Source organism: Myotis brandtii, unplaced genomic scaffold (genome assembly GCF_000412655.1).
Source record: "Myotis brandtii unplaced genomic scaffold, ASM41265v1 scaffold22, whole genome shotgun sequence".
Classification (NCBI taxonomy): domain Eukaryota; kingdom Metazoa; phylum Chordata; class Mammalia; order Chiroptera; family Vespertilionidae; genus Myotis; species Myotis brandtii.
In genome coordinates, this window is record NW_005358249.1 from 292,777 (window position 1) to 313,209 (window position 20,433).

General features: G+C 43.7%; 1 protein-coding gene and 3 pseudogenes across 2 annotated transcripts in view; 1 reads left to right on the top strand and 3 right to left on the bottom strand.

Moving 5' to 3' along the window:
- The window catches only part of LOC102253087, a 3,005-nt pseudogene extending 1,619 nt beyond the window's left edge, over positions 1 to 1,386 (bottom strand).
- The window catches only part of LOC102252476, a 53,371-nt pseudogene that overhangs the window by 15,889 nt on the left and 17,049 nt on the right, over positions 1 to 20,433 (bottom strand).
- The window catches only part of LOC102251017 (zinc finger protein interacting with ribonucleoprotein K-like), a 28,315-nt gene continuing 16,224 nt past the window's right edge, over positions 8,343 to 20,433 (bottom strand). Inside the window, exons 2-4 of one of the 2 annotated variants that reach the window (XM_014539504.1) lie at positions 18,114 to 18,237; positions 16,046 to 16,361; positions 8,343 to 9,111 (exon numbers count right to left, since the gene is read on the bottom strand). In XM_014539504.1, the coding sequence (XP_014394990.1) occupies positions 8,916 to 9,111; positions 16,046 to 16,361; positions 18,114 to 18,237 (636 nt within the window). In that variant the 3' untranslated portion in view covers positions 8,343 to 8,915. Of the gene's footprint in view, positions 9,112 to 13,156; positions 16,362 to 18,113; positions 18,238 to 20,433 lie in introns of those variants that run through there. The other variant, XM_014539503.1, reaches the window with a different exon arrangement.
- LOC102253379 lies at positions 10,889 to 11,112 on the top strand (annotated as a pseudogene).

Genomic DNA, 20,433 nt, shown 5'->3' on the forward strand with positions numbered 1-20,433 from the left:
ATCAGATTGCAAAGGGCCAGGCCTTTCATATGCAAAAGCCTCTGTGGCTTGGGCAGGGCAGGGTCCCAGGGGATCAACAGGGCGGAGCGAGCAGTTATGGCTGCTCTGAGTCCTGCCCTCAGAGGCCCTGCTTCTGTGTCCTGGCAATCACTGCAAGCACCCCCGAGAGAATGCTGCCCTCGAGTTCTGACCGATGCCAGACAGTCCAGTTTCTCCTGTATGAGTCTGGGTCCCCAGAGACTTGCCAGGAACTGGAGCTCAGAGCTTGAGACTCCCTCCCAATTGAAAAAGACATCCGTGTCCTCAGCTGCCAACCCTCTCCGCATGCACCTCTGTACCTCTGTATTTTACTTCCCCACCGCACCTCCTCTGAGTCTCGGTATGCTTTTCTCTTTCCTTCTAGTTGTAGAATTTCCACTCAGCCAGCCTTCCTGTGGTTCTGGATGATGTCCGTTCTGTCTTTTAGTTGTATTTTTGAAGTGGTTGTGCGAGGCAGCAATCTCCAGGGTTTACCTATGCCACCATCTTGGTTTCTCCCTCGATGATTTCTTGAATACGTTTTTCAATCTGAGCCTTGTCACCTTTTCCCTTCAAGAGCATGGCATTGTCATCTTTGGTCACAACGAACTCTCCAACTTTTCCCAAGTCATGAGGCTGAATGTCTTCTAGGTTGAGAGTCAATCCTTCTTCTCCCAGCACAGCACCAACAGTAGCAATAGTCATGTCTTTAAGCTGGTTCTTCCTATTGTCCCCAAAACCTGGAGCTTTGACTGCTACAACCTGAAGACCATCTTTTAACCTATTCAAAACCAGTGTACTGAGAGCGTCTCCATCAACATCTTCAGCAATTATGACCAGGAGCTTGTGGTGAGCATTGGCAATTTCAAGAGCAGGTACGATGGACTGAACACTAGAAATTTTCTTTTCACTCAACAGAACGTATACATCTTGGAATTCCCATTTCTGGCCTTTTGCTGTATTAATAAAGTATGGAGAAATATAACCTTGATCAAACTTCATGCCTTCAGTAATTTCTAATTCATCATTCAGTGTTTTTCCATCATTTACAGTGATGACGCCTTTCCTTCCAACCTTTTTCATTGCATCAGAAATTATGTTGCCAATTTCTTTGTCTCCATTTGCAGAAATTGTAGCAACCTGAGCTATTTCTTCAGGGGTTGTCACAGATTGCTTCTTAAGTTCAGAAATTACAGCATCAACAGCTAACATCACACCTCTCCTGATTTCCACTGGATTGGCACCTTTGCTGATCTTCTCAAAGCCTTCCTTGGCAATGGAGCATGCCAGCACAGTAGCTGTGGTGGTGTCATCCCCAGCCTCTTCATTTATATTATTGGCAACATCCTGAACAAGTTTAGCGCCAATATATTTTTTAAAAATATATTTTATTGATTTTTTACAGAGAGGAAGGGAGAGAGATAGAGAGTTAGAAACATCGATGAGAGAGAAACATCGATCAGCTGCCTCCTGCACATCTCCTACTGGGGATGTGCCCGCAACCAAGGTACATGCCCTTGACCGGAATCGAACCTGGGACCTTTCAGTCCGCAGGCCGACGCTCTATCCACTGAGCCAAACCGGTTTTGGCTAGCGCCAATATTTTTATATTTATCTTTTAAGTCGATGGACTTTACAAGGGTCACACCATCTTTTGTTACTTTGGGACTTCTCCAGCTCTGTTCAATAATCACTGTTCTTCCCTTTGGCCCCATAGTAACGGCTACAGCATCAGCTAAAAGGTCGGCACTTTGAAGCATTAAGGCTCCAGCCTCTGCACCGAATTTTAAATCTTTGGCATAAGCCCGAGTGAGATGAGGAGCCAGTGCCCTGGACACAGGCCTCATCTGGCGAAGGACTGTGTGTAAGCGAAGCATTTCTGCCGGGCAGCGGCAGGGCGTGCGGGCGGCAAGGCGGATGTCGGCAGCGAGTGAGGGCTAATTGCTGATTCTTACCTCTCTCTCCAATGCTGAAAATAAGAAAATCCAAGTTGCTACACCTAAATCATTAATCCATAACGCAACTGCTTTTTCCACATCCATAACCACCACTGTGCTCCAGTTACCATCACACTCACCAACACTACCAGAGCAGCTTCCGTCCTGGGCTTCCTACCACCGTCCTCACACCCATATTGTGCATCATGCTGCAGTCACAGGGCGTCTAATGAGACCTGGGACAGGTCACCTGCTCTACTGCTCCAATTACCCCAATGATCCCATCACCAGCAGAACAGAAAACCAAGTGGTCACAAAGCTCCTCTGGACTTGATTCCTGTCCCACTGTTTGCAGTTCCTATTTTTAAAAAATGGACACCTGTTCTTCCCTGAATCAGCTTAGTCTTCACTTCAAGCCTTTGCACATTCTGGAACCTATGCATGGAAGGACCTGTCACACACAATTCCACTGGTTGCCAAAATCACGTGCTACTGTTATGACCCTTGACCTGGACTTAGGGTTCTGGGTGTTATGCCCAGATTTCAGGATCCCCAAGAAACCACACCAGGGAGCCAGCCCTGTCTGATGCAAAAGCATAAGAGTCTTTATTCAAGCCCGGGCTTGGCTCCCCTACCCTCCTTACTGACACAGCAGCAAGTGGCAGAGAGAGAGAACTCTGTGTGGAGAGAGGTTTTATAGGGGGGTTGGAGTAAGGGGAGGAGAAAGGACTGTGGGCCCTGCCGATTGGCCAGGCGCAAGTCGGTGTCTTGTTACACAGGATGTGGTCATATCTATGGCGACTTCCCTTGATTGTCATTGGTTAGTTTAAAGAAGTTAGATCCTTTGCCCATTTTTTGATTGGATTGTTTATCTTCTTTTTGTTAAGTTGTATGAGTTCCCTATAAATTTTGGAGATTAGGCCCTTATCAGATATGACGTTGGCAAATATGTTTTCCCACGCAGTGGGTTTTCTTGTTGTTTTGTTGATGGTTTCTTTTGCTGTGCAGAAGCTTTTTATTTTGATGTAGTCCCATTTGTTCATTTTCTCTTTAGTTTCAACTGCCCTAGGAGCTGTATCAGTGAAGAAATTGCTTTGGCATATGTCTGAGATTTTGTTGCCTTTGGATTCTTCTAGAATTTTTATGGTTTCCTGTCGTACATTTAAGTCCTTTATCCATTTTGAGTTTATTTTTGTGTATGGTGTAAGTTGGTGGTCTAGTTTCATTTTCTTGCATGTATCTGTCCAATTTTCCCAGCACCATTTATTGAAGAGACTGTCTTGACTCCATTGTATGTTCTTGCCTCCTTTGTCAAATATTAATTGAGCGTATTGGTTGGGGCTGATTTCTGGGCTCTCTATTCTATTCCATTGATCTATATGTCTGTTCTTGTGCCAGTACCAGGCAGTTTTGAGAACAGTGGCTTTGTAATACAGCTTGATATCTGGTATTGAGATCCCACCTACTTTGTTCTTTCTCAGGATTGCTGCAGCTATTCGGGGTCTTTTTTTATTCCAGATGAATTTTTGGAGAGTTCGTTCTAGATCTGTGAAGTATGCCGTTGGTATTTTAATGGGAAGTGCGTTGAATTTATAGATTGCTTTGGGTAGTATGGACATTTTAATGATGTTGATTCTACCAATCCATGAACACGGTATGTTCTTCCATCTGTTTATGTCTTCCTCTATCTCTTTTTTCAACGTCCTGTAGTTTTCTGAGTAGAGGTCTTTTACCTCTTTAGTTAAGTTTATTCCTAGGTAGCTTAATTTTTTTGGTGCGATGGTAAATGGGATTGTTTTTCTAATCTCTCTTTCTGAAAGTTCACTATTGGTGTATAGAAATGCCTCAGATTTCTTGGGGTTAATTTTGTATCCTGCTACATTGCCAAATTCATGTATTAAGTCTAGTAGCTTTTTGATGGAGTCTCTAGGGTTTTGTATGTATAATATCATGTCATCTGCAAATAAGGACAGTTTTACTTCCTCTTTTCCAATTTGGATGCCTTTTATTTCTTCTTCTTGCCTAATTGCAATGGCTAATACTTCCAGTACTATGTTGAACAGGAGTGGTGAGAGTGGGCATCCCTGTCTTGTTCCTGTTCTTAGGGGAAATGGTGTTAGTTTTTGTCCATTGAGTATGATGTTGGCTGTGGGCCTGTCATATATGGCTTTTATTATGTTGAGGTATGATCCTTCTACTCCCACCTTGCTGAGAGTTTTTATCAAAAATGGGTGTTGGATTTTGTCAAATGCTTTTTCTGCATCAATTGATATGACCATGTGGTTTTTTTCTTTCAATTTGTTTATGTGATGTATCACGTTTATTGATTTGCGGATATTGTACCATCCTTGCATCCCTGGGATAAATCCTACTTGGTCATGGTGTATGATCTTTCTGATGTACTGCTGGATCCGATTTGCTAAGATTTTGTTGAGGATTTTGGCATCTATGTTCATGAGGGATATTGGCCTGTAATTCTCTTTCATTGTGTTGTCTTTACCTGGTTTTGGTATTAGGGTGATGCTGGCTTCATAGAATGAGCTTGGAAGTGTTCCTTCCTCTTGAATTTTTTGTAGTAGTCTGAGGAGGATAGGTTTTAGTTCTTCCTTGAATGTTTGGTAAAACTCCCCTGTGAAGCCGTCTGGTCCTGGGCTTTTGTTTGCTGGAAGCTTTTTGATGACTGCTTCAATTTCTTCCATAGTTATTGGCCTATTGAGATTTTTAGATTCTTCCTGATTGAGTGCTGGAATGTTGTATTTTTCTAGGAATTTGTCCATTTCCTCCAGGTTGTCTAGTTTGTTGGAGTAGAGCTGTCCATAGTATTTTTTAACAATCATTTGTATTTCTGTGGGGTCTGTTGTTATTTCGCCTCTATCGTTTCTGATTTTGTTTATTTGGGTCCTCTCTCTTTGCTTCTTGGTGAGCCTGGCTAGAGGTTTGTCAATCTTGTTTATCCTTTCAAAGAACCAGCTCTTGGTTTCATTGATTTTCTGTATTGTTTTTTTGGTCTCTATGTCATTTATTTCTGCTCTAATCTTTATTATCTCCTTCCTTCTGCTCACTCTGGGGTTTTCTTGTTGCTCTCTTTCTAATTCTTTGAGTTGAAGAGTTAGATGATTTACTACCATTTTTTCTTGTTTTTTGAGATAGGCCTGTAGAGCTATAAACTTCCCTCTCAGGACTGCTTTCATTGTGTCCCATAGGTTTTGGATTGTTGTGTTTTCATTGTCATTAGTTTCCAGGATGTTTTTAATTTCTTCTTTGATCTCATTGGTAACCCAATCAATATTTAATAACATGCTATTCAGCTTCCAAGTGTTTGAGTATTTTGGGTTGTTTTTATTGTAGTTTATTTCTAATATTATGCCATCGTGGTCTGAGAAGATGCTTTTTATGATTTCAATCTTCTTGAATTTGGGGAGACTTTGCTTGTGACCCAATATGTGGTCTATTTTTGAATCTGTCCCATGAGCATTTGAGTGGAATGTATATTCCGCGGCTTTGGGTGAAGTGTTCTGAAGATGTCTATTAAGTCCATCTGATCTAGTGAGTCATTTAGGATTGCTGTTTCTTTGCTGATTGTTTGTCTAGAGGACTTATCCAGTGATGTCAGTGGTGTATTAAAGTCCCCTACTATGATTGTATTGTTGTCGATCTCTCCTTTGATATCTTCCAGGAGTTTTTTTATGTATTTGGGTGCTCCTGCATTGGGTGCATATATGTTTACCAGGGTTATATCTTCTTGTTGTATTGATCCCTTTAGTATTATGAAGTGGCCTTCCTTATCTCTTGTTATGGCCTTCACTTTGAGGTCTATTTTGTCTGATATAAGTATTGCTACCCCAGCTTTCTTTTCCTTTCCATTTGCCTGAAAGATATTTTTCCATCCCTTCACTTTCAGTCTGTGTGAGTCCCTTCTAATGAGGTGGGTCTCTTGTAGACAGCAGATGTATGGGTCATGTTTTTTTATCCATTCAGCCACTCGATGTCTTTTGGTTGGAGCATTTAGTCCGTTTACGTTTAAAGTTATTATTGAAAGGTACTTGTTTGTAGCCATTTCTTTTTTTGTGTGGCTGTTTTCTTTCTGAGCTTTTTATTCCTTCTTTTTACACCAGTCCCTTTAGCATTTCTTGCATTGCTGGCTTGGTGGTGATAAACTCCCTTAGCCTTTTTTTGTCTGTGAAGCTTCTTATTTCCCCTTCAATTTTGAATGATAGCCTTGCTGGATAGAGTATTCTTGGGTTCAGTCCTTTGCTTTGCATCACTTTGTAAATTTCTGTCCATTCTTTTCTGGCCTGATGTGTTTCTGTTGAGAAATCATTTGATAATCTAATGGGAGATCCCTTGTATGTAACTTTCCGTCTCTCTCTTGCAGCCTGTAAGATTCTCTCTTTGTCCTGAACATTTGCCATGGTAATTATGATGTGTCTTGGTGTGGGTCTTTTCGGGTTCACCTTGTTTGGGACTCTCTGTGCTTGTGTGACTTTTTTCTTCCCCACTTCAGGGAAGTTTTCTGATATTATTTCTTCGAGTAGGTTTTCTAATCCTTGTTCATCTTTCTGTTGTTCTGGCACCCCTATTATTCGTATGTTGTTTCGTTTCATGTTGTCCCAAAGCTCCCTTAGGCTCTCCTCCTGTCTTTTAATTTTTTTCTCCAATTGCAGTACAGTTTGGGTGTGTTTTGCTTCCTTGTCTTCTAATTCACTAATTCGGTCCTCCGCTTCTCCTAGTCTACTGTTGATGCTTTCAATGGTGTTTTTTATTGCAGCTATATCGCTCTTCATTTCTTCTTGGGTCTTGCATAAGTTATTGATTTTTTCATCTGTTTCTTCTTGCTTCTTGCATAAGTAGTTGATTTTTTCCTCCATCCGGTTTATGCACGCTAGGACCCTTATTCTGAATTCTTTTTCTGTCATGTTGCATGCCTCTGTCTCACTTAGCTGCTTTTCTGGCGAGTCCTCCTTTTCTTTCCTTTGGGGGTTTCTTTGCCTACCCATGTTTGATCTCACTGACATATCTAGATGTTGAGTCGTTCAGTGGCTGCTCCCTGGGTGGCAGTGGCTCCTTGGGCTGTGGTTGCTCCTTGGGTGGTTGCGGTAGCAGCTGCTCCTCAGTTGGCAGCAGCTCCTCTGGTGGGTGTTGTTCACAGCTGTGGTGGCTCTTCTGGCTGGTGGGGGGAGGCTTCACGTACAGCTGCTGTTCCTCAGACAGAGGGTGTGGTGATCAGGAGGCTGCTGTTGCTTGGATCTGCTTAGTCCTGCCAGGTATTTAGGAGAGTGTTGAATTTCCCTGTGATACACTGTTCCTCCGTGTTGTAAATCACAGTCCTGATTTTAAAGCAGGCCGTATTTGTGATCCAGACTGCCTTAATTTGTGTTCACCTAAGAGTCAGTTTGTGGCTCAGCCTCTGGGTGGCAGTGTTTTGGGGTTGGCCTCTGAGGCTATACGGCTTCTCTACTTAAAACTGGTTTGGGGAGGTCAACTGCCCAGAGCTGGTTCTTAAATAATCGTTACCCTGCTCTGCGTTGTTGGTGGGACTGACTCTATGAGGATTCTAATAAATAATTGAAAACAGCAAGTCAAACAAAATACGTCACAGGCAGGTTAGGGCCAGTAAATCTCTCCTCCCTGTGGAGCTGTAAGCCCTTTGTGTCCACCAAAGAGATAAGAAAACCACAAATAACAAGTTCTTTGAAATTTGCTACTTTGTTAATTTGCTAAGCAAATAGTTAACTTGAAGAGACTTCTTTCTTGCTTTTTTTATAAGCAATCTCAGAACTAAGCAGTCTTGGAACCTAGCCAGCCTTTGTTAAACTTCTTTGGGTTGCAACCTTATACCTTTAAATTAACCTTAGACTTTTAAAATTTTAACCTAACACAACAAAATTATACATCACAGCAAAAGCAATTAAAAGTTCTCTACTCTCTTCCCCTTAAAGCAGTGTTTTTCCTCATGTGTACAGCCAGACAGCACAAAGTAGCTTTCGCTTCACACAGACTCTCACACTTACATTCATACACCAGACAGTCCAACTTTTTGACTTCTACCAAATGTTTACTCAGTTTAAGCAATCCATCCAATTCCTAACAATTTCCCAATTCCTGAGGGAGCTCTATAGCCTCCCCTAATCTCTTTGAAATGATCAATCATAATAAAACAGAAAAACGCAGAAATAGACAACCAAAAAGCCCCCCAAAAAATCTCAGCCTTCCGACTCCACAGAAGCAAAACTGAACGGCGGGAGCGACCTGCCTTGTCTCAGATTCTTGTGAGGGGATTCCGCGTCCCTCCTGAAGTGAGGGGATTTCGCGTCCCTCCTGAAGTGAGGGGATTCCGCATCCCTCCAGAGGGGGAGGGGAATGTCTTCCGACTCCCCTGGCCCGTGGTCCTTCAGCAGTGCGTCCACCTAGACCGCTTCGGGCACTACAGAATTTCTGAAATGAGCTCACACAGGACAGAACATATAACACACAGAACAGAATACACAACACACAGACACTTACCGCGGTCAGTCAGACTCTCCGGATCGGGGGTCCCTCGAGGGTCTTGGGGATCCCGGACGAGCCCCCAAATATGGGCTTGGTGTCTCTTCAAGGTCCCCAGGTCCAAGGTCCCGGAGAAGAGGGGCTGGACAGTCCCAGGACCCCAGAAGCCACAATAGTGTGAGGCCTTGACATAAGCCCCACAGCCCAGTCCCCTCAGCGGCTCTGCATCCGCAGGAACCTGTGGGAACTAAAGGGCTGTTGAGGGCCCTACCCCAGCCCCGGGGCCCAGTGATGACCGCATTCCTCAGGGCTCAATGTCCCTCTTTTGTTCACAACCACCCACAGCCCCATTCGCCCTGAGAATGAAAGTAAAACTCCTCACAGGAACCCTCCTCTCATCCTCTTTGTCGTCTTTAGACACAAACCAGGCCTGGGTGTCCCCACCTCCCGGCTCAGTGCCACCCACAGCCTTACTCAGCGGCACCGCAGCCCGTCTCCCTCCTCCCCTCTCACACCCTGTGCCACCCACGAGGACTCACTGTTCTGGACGCTAAGACCTGGGCTTCGGAACCTGAGTGGCGAGGGCACCCGAGGCTGGAGGGTTCGATGGGGTGAGGCTGAGTGGACTCTGTCAGCGGAGAGGAGTCGGGGAGGCAAGGAGACCCCAATCCCGTGGGTTGAGGATCAATAAGCCTCAGAGACACCCTGCCCAGTGGCGACGCTGCCTCCAACACCTCCTACTCACTACCAGAGCGCTGAAGCTTGTGAGTCCATGAACCCACAGGAACCTTCAAAATGACCGGCAGAGGAGTACGCAGGAAGTCCCGCCCTAACCAGGTGTGCAGGCACCAAAATGCTCCTAACCAGTCAGACTCGGGCGCAGTGCTTTCTGGGTAATGTAGTTTTTCCAATCCCAAAGGAGGGCTAATCCCAGTCAATGACTTTGGTGTGTATTGGTGTTGAGGCACCACATCTGGTGCTGAAGGACGACATGGGACTGGAGGTGTGCTCAACTGGTCCAAACTGACAGATCTCACAGGGGAGGGGGAAGAAGAGCCTTGAAATAGATCCACCAAAGAGTATATATATACAGGGAGAAAAGGGAGACATCTGTAATACTATCAACAATGAAAAATACAGCCAAAACCGGTTTGGCTCAGTGGATAGAGCGTCGGCCTGCGGACTGAGGGGTCCCGGGTTCGATTCCGGTCAGGGGCATGTACCTGGGTTGCGGGCACATCCCCAGTAGGAGATGTGCAGGAGGCAGCTGATCGATGTCTCTCTCTCATCGATGTTTCTAACTCTCTATCTCTCTCCCTTCCTCTCTGTAAAAAATCAATAAAATATATTTAAAAAAAAAAAAAACAATGAAAAATACATATATTTAAAAAATGTTTTTAAATACTATAGCCCAGCTGGTGGATCTCAGTGGCTGAGCACCAACCTATGAACCAGGAGATCATGGTTCTATTCATGGTCAAGCACATATATGGGTTGCAGGCTCAATTCCCAGGGAGAAGGGAGGTACAGGAAGCAGCCTTTTAGTGATTTTCTCTCATCATTTATGTTTCTATCTCTCTCTTTCTCCCTGATATCAATAAAATATATTTTGAATGTACATTTTAAAATCAATTATACTTAAAACAAAATTTTAAATAAGGTTTAAAACTTGCCCCTTCCCAATTGTTTTACTAGTTTATAATGAATGTTCTTGAGTATATTTGTTTCTACTCTATCCGTGTGTTGGAAATAAAGCATCATGATGTACTACTGTAGTATCTTATCATGCCCATATTCAGTGCCTTAAAGTTGGCACTTTGAAGCTGACAATGAGAGTATTTACACCAGGGAAATTGACAAATACCTTGACTTCACTTATTGTATTATTGAATGCTTAAACTTAGAAAAGAATGGAGAAGAATGTTAGCAATGCAGATTAACTTAAAAGTGTATCTTACAAGTGGGATTTAATGGCCTTTAGGATTAAATTTATGGAAGAACATGCCCAGCCAGTGTGGCTCAGCTGTTGAACATCAAACCAGGAACCAAGTGGTCGTTGGTTCGAAACCCAGTCAGGGCACATGTCTGGGTTGTGAGCTCGATCTGCAGTGTGTGTTGTGCTGGAGGCAGCCAATGGGTCATGTTTCTCTTGCTCTTTGATGTTTCTATTTCTTTATCAATCTTCCTTCCTCTAAAAACAATAAAAACAGATTTTAAGATAAATAGATAGGGAGCCACTGTGGAAGCTTGCAGCTCTGTGGTGCAGCTAGGCCACAGTGATGACCCTGCCGCCAGGAGGCACTCAGTGGCTTGTCTTTGTCCTGCTCTTCCCTCTGCTCACTGACAGCGCAGCCTCACTCATCTAGGATCTCAGACTCATCTAGGATCTCAGGGAGCCCCACAGCCAGGCTGTCAACATCCACATGCACCCGTGGAGCAACCTCTGAACTACGGGTCACTTCATGGGCAAGAAGAGTCCGGAGGCCCCTGGCTCATCCCTGCTAGAGACAGCTCCCCACATCTCTCTGGGGGACCAGAGACTGCAGATGAGTCATGATCTGCTCAGGATTCTCCTGCTGAAGCAGCTCTGGGCATGAGCTCCAGCAGCCCAGCACCTCACACCCAGTATAGGAGGCCGCTGGTGTAAATGCTGAAGAAATGGTGTCATTAACGAGGAAGACATAACTATGTGGCTTAGAATGTGTACACCCTGGGAAGGTGCTGAAAGGGACCCAGTAGTGGCCCCATCCGGATGTAAATTCTGGGCTCAAATCTCTGTTACTGCACTAATATGCTATCTGTTAGGGTCACCATGTATATCGTCAGTGCATACACCAATTATGTCTCTGCTGTAGTTTTTGCTTCCCTGTTGAAGTGAATAAAACCCTGCTCTTTACAAAATAAATGAATGAATAAATTAATTAATGTGTGGAAAACAATTTTGCTTCCAATATTCAAAACCTATGATTGCATATGGCAAAGAATTCATGGAATCACTGAGGAATGAGTGAAATTCAAACATACATGTTAGATGCTACACAGGACCCCTTTACCTGAAAATAATAAATTTACTTAAACAATTAGAAAAGATTTTAAGCTGACATTTTAACAAAAGAGATATAGACAGTGTAAATAAACCCATGAGAAAACACTCACTATAAAAATTTCTTAGCTAAATGGAATTAAAAGGAAAGTGAGTTAACACTCTATTCATTTCCGGGGCTACTATTTGAAAAGGTTAATCACTGCATGTGCTGGCAGGGTAGCAGAAAAACTAGAATTTTTATATACTGTGGGTTTGTGGGAAGGCAAAGAGAATGACTCTGCTGGGTCAGTTCCGCATATCTTAAATGTAAAACATTCACCTACATGAAAACAGTTTGAGAAGTAAAACAAACATTTATATAGAGAACTAAAGGAAATATTCTCAGCGGATTTATTTATAATACCACAAACCTGGAAATAACCAAAACCATAGACAGACCAATAGATAAAGTGGTACCCATAGAACACAGTTCTTCTCAGCAATAAAAAAAAAAACTTTAACTATCCACATGAACATTATTGTTGAATCACAAACTGTGTAGCATGGAGGAAACCAGTGTTTGTTAAAGACTACACACCTTCTAGTGCTTATAAAATTATGAAAATTGCCCTAACCAGTTTGGCTCAGTGGGTAGAGCATCAGCCTGTGGATTAAAGGATCCCAGGTTCGATTCCTGTCAAGGGCATGTACCTTGGTTGTAGACACATCCCCAGTAAGGGGTGTGCAGGAAGCAGCGGATCGATGTTTCTCTATCCCTATCCCTTCCTCTCTGTAAAAAATCAATAAAATAAAATAAAAATTATGAAAATTACAAACTATTCTATTATAAAGGGAGGAAAATGCATGACTGCATGGAGAGCTAAGAAAGGCAGCAAGTGAGACTATAAAAGGGCAGTAAGAATATACAGGATGTGGCAAGAGTAGGGGTAGAGTTGTTGGTATGGAAATTAATACAATAATTAATAAGTAATATAGCAATATTCTTCCCTGCCAGTGAGCCTCAGTTGGTTGGGCACCATCCCTTGCCCTGAAAAGCCTGGGGTTCCATTCCTGCCTGGAAGACCTGTAGGTGGCGTGAGGGAGGCAGCAGTTAGCTGCATCTTTTTCATATTGCCATTTCTTTCTTTCTTTCTTTTTTTTTAAAAAAAATATATTTTATTGCTTTTTTACAGAGAGAAAGGGAGAGGGACAGAGTTAGATACATTGATGAAAGAAAAAAATGGATCAGCTGCCTCCTGCACACTCCCTACTGGGGATGTGCCCGCAACCAAGGTACATGCCCTTGACCGGAATCGAACCTGGGACCCTTGAGTCCGCAGGCCGATGCTCTATCCACTGAGCCAAACTGGTTAGGTCCCTATCGCCATTTCTCATTCTCTGTCACCCTCCCTTCAAAAAAAGTCAATAAGTTATTTTAAAGATATATAAAATACTTATTTTGCCCTAACCCAGCGGTTCTCAACCTGTGGGTCACGACCCCTTTGGCGGTCGAACGACCCTTTCACAGGGGTCGCCTAAGACCATCCTGCATATCAGATATTTACATTACGATTCATGACAGTAACAACATTATAGTTATGAAGTAGCAACGAAAATAATTTTAGGGTTGGATCACAACATGAGGAACTGTATTTAAAGGGTCAGAAGTTTGAGAACCACTGCACCTGTATGGGGGTAAGAGATAAGTTTATTTCACAAGTGATGGTTTTACATCTTGATCCATATGTCCAAGCTCACCAAATAGTACACATGAGAAAAGTACATTTTGTTACATTTCAGTTATAAAGATACCTAAATAAAGTCTTTAAAGTACTTTCAAAAAAAGACCTAGATATTCCTATCTTGTTAGAAAATTAAAATGGCAATCCTATATGGGCTCTACCATCTCTTTCCTAATTTCCTGAGAGGACTGGCCATGTCTCAATGGCAGCAAATATTGTCAAGCAGTGAAGACTATTGCCATCAGAATCAAAAGGAATCACAAAAGACACATCCTGGGACTGATTACAGGCTTATCCTGCCTCTAGCTTTGAGGTGTTGCCTGCTGAGCAAACCCTGAGGTGAACACCCTAGATGGGTGAAGGGAAGCCAAAAAACTATCACATTATTTTTTCTGCCACTTATTTCAGCCACAGGAGACAGTGATGAAGGCCCTGAGAATGTCTGTACACAAAGATCACACAAGCCACAGCCCACTGACCATTTGGGGATAACGTTGAGAAGAGGCACTTTTCATCTAATTTACTCCAGTGTTTCCCACTCACTATGAACAGTGTTCCTGTCTAATTGTGGTTCAATCTAAACCTCAGTGTCTTACAACAAATGACACCAGTCTATGAAATTTTGTACATTATGGCACATGGCTCCTCTACTGTAGATAGGTAAGAATCCCCCAAAACACTGCTGAGAATTATGTAATAAATGCTGAGAACAGAGAATAAAATTCATATTGTTCACAGAAGCACAACAAAGGCCTCCTTTTCTGGGTGACCATGACATCACCAATAATAGAGGCACCAGGCTTCAAATTAGAACCACAAAGTCATGCACACTTTCTCTCAGTGCCTTGATCAGCAACACAAAATAAGCCAATATTGGACAAAGAGTGCTGTTCTGAAATCATGCTGTGCCTTCCATAGCACAAGTCTGGGACTCCAACATATCTGTTCACCTCTCCATGCTGACAGAGGACTATTTTTTTTTTTTCAATCATTCTGGGGAATTAAAAGAATCAAAACAATTAAAGGTAGAAAAGAAAAAAAACCCTTTACAAAAAGATCATAAACCAGAGCAGAGGACAGCAAGAGGTTTGCAGGATGGTGAATAGGAACCTGAAACAATTCATCACAGAATAAAGTGAGAACCACAATGTCCCTGAAAGAGGCAGCACTTCTTAGTTAAGATTGGGGGCTCTGGACAAAACCTGGGTCAGGTCAATTTTCTAGTCAGAGAGTAAGGAATGAAGATACAGCCAAGAGCTGAAAGTATTCATAAATTTCTCAAGCACAAGGGACAACACAGAATTCCTCTTCACTGAGCACACAGGGGTGGTGACTGATGCACACTGTTCAGGTGAGCCAGGTGGTGAGATTATTTCATCCACAAATACTCGCAGTGATATCAATGAGGTAGGAGTCCACAGAAGTTAGCAAGTGCAATGCAGCTCCTTCAAGCCTCACTTGTACCTCAAACTTATGAGGAATTTCGCACGGTGTATGTTCAGATAAAAGCGGTTTATACTCAGGTAAATGGATTTAACTCTCCTGCAGTGTTGTAGAGAAAGATAAAACGTGCCCTCCACATTTAAGCCTTTTCTCCAATGTGAACTCTCAGATGTCTAACAAGGCTAAGTTTGCTGCTAAAACATTTCCTACATTTACTACACTCATGAGGCCTTTCTTCAGTGTGACTTCTGTGGTGGTCCATGAGAGAGCATCATTCTCTAAAGAACTTCCCACAATCACTACACTCCTACGGCTTTTCTCCAGTATGAACTATGTGGTGTTGAATAAGGTTAGACTTTCGTCTAAAGAACTTCCCACAATCACTACACTCATATGTGTTTTCTCCAGTGTGAACTCTGTGGTGTGAAATGAGGTAGGATCTTTGTCCAAAGGACTACCCACAATCAGTACACTCATAGGGCTTTTCTCTATTATGAGTTCTGTGGTGGTCCATGAGCGTAGGTCTATGTCTAAAGGACTTTCCACAATAACTGCACTCAAAAGGTTTTTCTCCAGTATGAACTCTGTGGTGTCGAGTAAGGGTAGACTTCAGTCTAAAGAACTTCCCACAATCCCTACATTCAAAAGGTTTTTCACCAGTGTGAATTCTCTTGTGTTCAGAGAGGTCACTGCTTGTCCTGAAAGACTTACCACAATCAGTACACTCATAGGGTTTTTCTCCAGTGTGAATTCTCTTGTGGTTAACGAGCGTATTGTTGCTCCTAAAAGATTTCCCACAATCAGTACACTCATAGGGCTTTTCTCCAGTGTGAATTCTCTTGTGGTTAAGCAGCTTACTATTTCTCCTAAAAGATTTCCCACAATCAGTACACTCATAGGGTTTTTCTCCAGTGTGAACACGGTGGTGCTCAGTGAGCTGAGAGCTTTGCCTAAAGGACTTTCTGCAATCACTACACTCATAGGGTTTTTCTCCAGTGTGAACTCTGTGGTGTGAAATGAGGTCGGACCTTTGTCCAAAGGACTTCCCACAATCAGTACACTCATAGGGCTTTTCCCTAGTGTGAATTCTTCCATGTCGAAGGAGGTGAAAGATTCGTTTAAAAACTTTCCCACATTTGTCACATTCATATTTCACTTCTCCAGAGCAGGCACCCTGATGATGAACAACTTTCTGCTTGTGGCTGCCAAATTTCTCACAGTTGCAAGTCTGCTGAAAACTTTTTCCACCAAGATACTCCTGTGAAATCTCACTTCCACTGTGTGGCTTTTCAGTGTTTAGAGGGGCCTGGTGCTGGGGAAGCCCTGAGGTGACTGGGAAGACTTTCCCAACCTCCCTACTGGTTGAAGGCACCCCTGATAAATAGAAGCTGCACCTGGTCACAAAGGAGGCCCTGTCCATGTCTTCTTTCCAGGGCTTCTCTCCACTGCCATCCCTCTGTTGCTGGTGAGGGTTTGCACTGAAACAGAAGTCTCTCACACAAGCATCACTGAAGAAGGCTTTCTGCTCAAAGTCTGCTGCTTGGGACTCAGTCAGGTGCAGAATGTCTTTGAACAATGAGAAACACCGCTTACACAGATGGGTACTCTGGGTTGCTGGAGCTGTCTTAGAAGCTCTGACCTGTGACTCTCCTTGTATAGATACGAAAGGTACAGGACGGACCTCCTCATCATCCATTTTATGCCAACAATCTGAAACGAGAGAATTGAGGAGGAACTGAATGTTGACTGTGGTGACAGGGGAAGTCCCATTGCTAAAGTGTTTTGCACATAATACATCAGTTCTATGTAATTGTCTGAAAATAAGAGATATGCAGGAAGGATATAAGAAGCTTCTGGGAAGGTCTGGGCCTCTGAAGGTCAAATATCAGTGAAGGCCTCACCAGAAACTTGACACACACATGGCAAGACCACGTGGAAGAGAAGATGCATCCCAAGCTCATTCTTCTGCTAACAGTGCTCAGCAGGGCTGGTCTGCTGATGACACGGACAAACTGTGCAGAAGGTTGGTTATGTCTTATTCCAAGTGAAATTTAATAAAAGACTAGTAGGTGTTCGAGGACTACGTAAGCAGGTAGGGGCATCTCATAACACATGTGCAGGTCAATGTAGGAGAATATGGCACAGGGAGCAGTGCAGAGGGACAGGTGATGCAAAAAAATGACAAAGGTGACAGTAACAACACCAGGAAGTCACAGATGAAATGCAAGTCAGGAAAGTGTCAACTATGGGGAGAGAAGGCAGAAATGGGGTGTAGCCAATGGCACCTGCCCCTAAACACTGTTGAAAATTAGCTGGTTCCTGCCCTAGCTGGTTTTGCTCAGGGGATAGAGCTTCAGCCTGTGAACTGAAAGGTCCCAGGTTCGATTCTGGTCAAGGCACATGCCCGGGGTTGTGGGCTCAATCCCCAGTGGGGGACTTGCAGGAGGCAGCCGATCCATGATCCTCTCTCATCATGGATGTTTCTATCTCTCTCTTCCTCTTCCTTCCTCTCTGAAATCAATAAAAATGTATTTAAAAAGTAAAAAATAAAAAAATAAATTAGCTGGTTCCTGGTATCATCTGACCACCACCAGTATGTCATACCTTCCCCCCAGTTGTCACTTAGCATGGCCAGATCTCCTCTGAGACCATCTTGCATGTTCACCCTGTGAGGAAACCAGATTTTCCCTGAATCTTCTACTCTACTGATGCATAAACCCTAAAAATTCCACATATTGATGAAAGACAACGGAGGAGAGCAGCCAGCTCTGTCCCAGAGCAATTAGGCCCACAATAGTACTCAGCTAAGGTAATATTACAAACAACAATTGAAGAAGGATCTAACAAGCATAGCCTATGGTTTATGTAAGTGAAGAACATAACTTGGCACAGGCTGTCATAAAGCACCTTTCCCTAGAGCAGTGGTCGGCAAACTGCGGCTTGTGAGCCAGATGCTCTTTGGCCCCTTGAGTGTAGCTCTTCCACAAAATACTGACTTCTGCGCATGGGCCACAAAGTTTCAATCGCACTGTACGTGCGCGCCTGCACGTGGTATTTTGTGGAAGAGACATACTCAAGGGGCCAAAGAGCCGCATGTGTCTCCCGAGCCGCCGTTTACCGACTACTGCCCTAGAGAAAGGGGGAAGAAGGGAATGAATGTGGGTATTGTCACCTTCCCAGGGAGAGGAAGAGTAATAGGGGACCCATTAAGCTGCCTGTAATATTCCCGATCCCAGACACTTTCTGCACTTTTTGAGGCAATGTGTGTCACGGATTTTCATAGAGTCCATTGGTCAGGGCTGTCCACACAGCTCAGCACCAGCAGCCACAGCACATTTGATAAGACAGGGGCAGAAATTAGCAGAACACTAGGTCTGGCTGTGGGAGAGAGAAAGCTATGTTTTTAGAATAAAGGAAGAAAGAGCATCACCTCAGGACACTGGGACAATGTGAAGCTCTTACCTGCACATGAGACAAGTGCAAACACTTCCAGCATCACATCGCAGTACAGAAGTCTCTGAGCCTCATCAAGGAGACCCCACTCCTCCTGAGAGAAGGCTATGGCCACGTCCTCAAAGTCCATATCCTGTCATAATAGGGAGAGTTCAGTCCATGATCAGCTTCTCTCCTAGGCTTTACTTTCGTCATACTTCTCACTCTCCATATCCATCTGCTCCCTCCACTCCCACATCACAGAAAATAGCAGGTCTTGCATTCAACAGAGTCACTCGCTTCTTATATTCCTACTGATACTGTGTCATCCCACAGCAATAGAGCAGATACCCAGATTGATTATACCTGACCTCAGGACCTCACATTTAGGGTCAATGCAATGGGTGTCACCAACATAGGGTACAGATAAATGTTGGCCGTAAAGCGAGATGTGAGTGATTTGACACTGGTCTTGTGGGGCAATATCCTTGTTGTCTAACAGATTCTCCTTCCAAGACCCCGAAAAACAAGGATCACTCGTAACCCTTTCTATTCCAGTCCTAGGGTGCTGAGGCCAACACTTTCTGCTACCTGTTCCACATAATTCTTCCTATCCCACTTCTCTCATACAGCTTCATTCCCAGAGTCACAACTTCAAAGAAAACACATATATGCCATGAAGAGGAGGGGATGTTTTCTAACCACCTTCTTTTCAACATTCTAACTCACCTCCTCTGTAATGTATTCCTCTCTTACCCTTCTCCCTTCCCCATGTCAGTAGAGATATTCAAGCCCAGGTGACACTGATGTATGCTATCCCATTCCTATTGATCATAGTATCAGCCCAACAACAACAGGCAGGTGTGCACCTATATGACACCTAAATACTGGACCTGGCATGCAGCGCCACAACACCTGTCTTTTCAGGAGTTACCCTAAAATTGTCCATGTTGTATCATCCAGTTATCACCAGAAATGGACTCAACCTTCATTGCCTCTATGTCAATATAAGGGATCTGTGGCCATCAATTCACATTTGCTCTCCAAAAGCACATCACTCCTTCTCCCACACCTCTCTCACACCTGCACTCCCATAGCCCCAGCTCCCATAGACATCTCCTTGGTCTCAGTCATTACTCAGCATGTGTATTCCAGAGACTGCATGGCAAGTTCAAACAGTATCAAGTACTACCCTGACTCTGAATGCCCACACCCAAGACATAGCCTTCAGTTAAGGTATTAGGCCTCCCTCCCAACTTGTTTTTTCCTTCAACCTCACCTATTGAGAACCACATCAGATCTCAGTTATCCAGAGCCCACCTCTACTGGTGCTGCACTTGATGCCCCTTCTCCACTCACAGCCTTCAGTACTCAAGTCCCACTGCCTATGGGCTTCTACCCCATGCCCAGTGAGTCTCACCGATGCCCACTCATGCCCATCAGCAAATCAACCAAACTGGATGCAACAAACCAGGCCACACAAAGGGTCACAAGAAATCCTGATGAGTGTTTAAGAAGTAAATATGCCCCAGCCACAGTCTCACCTTTTTTGAATTACTCTTCCACCTCCAACAAAAAAAAAAAGGTGATCTACAAATCCTCCCTGGTTCATACTCTTTTACTATTTTTTTAAGTAGTCTTCATCTTGAACTACTCCTCAGAGTTCCAAATGGTCATGAACTGGTCTCTGAAAAATCTCATATCCTAATAGGAAAAAATAAAAGATTTTATATTTCTCATGAACATTACTTTTCCCACTATGACTTTCTCCATCTCAGTTGATGGTGCTTTCATACCTTCAGGTGCTAAATCCAAACCTTTACATCATCTCTGATTCTCAACCCTCTCTCCAATCCGAAAAATTAGAAAATCTTTGTGGCCACACCTAAATCACTGAACCAAAATGCAACTGCTTCTTCCACATCCAAAACCACCATTGTGCTCCAGTTACCATCACGCTCACCAACACTATCACAGCAGCTTCATCCTGGGCTTCCTACCACCGTCCTCACACCCATACTGTGCATCATGCTGCAGTCACAGGGAGTCTAATGAGACCTGGGACAGATCACCTGCTCTACTGACCAATTACCCCAATGACCCCATCACCAGCAGAACAGAAACCCAAGTGGTCACAAAGCTCCTCTGCACTTGATCCCGGTCCTACTGATTCCAGTTCCTCTTTTAAAAAATGGACACCTGCTCGTCCCTGAATCAGCTGAGTCTTCACTCCAAGCCTTTGCACATTCTGGAACCCATGCATGGAAGGACCTGTCACACACAATTCCACTGGCTGCCAAAATCAGGTGCCACTCATATGACCCTTGACCTGGACTTAGGGTTCTGGGCT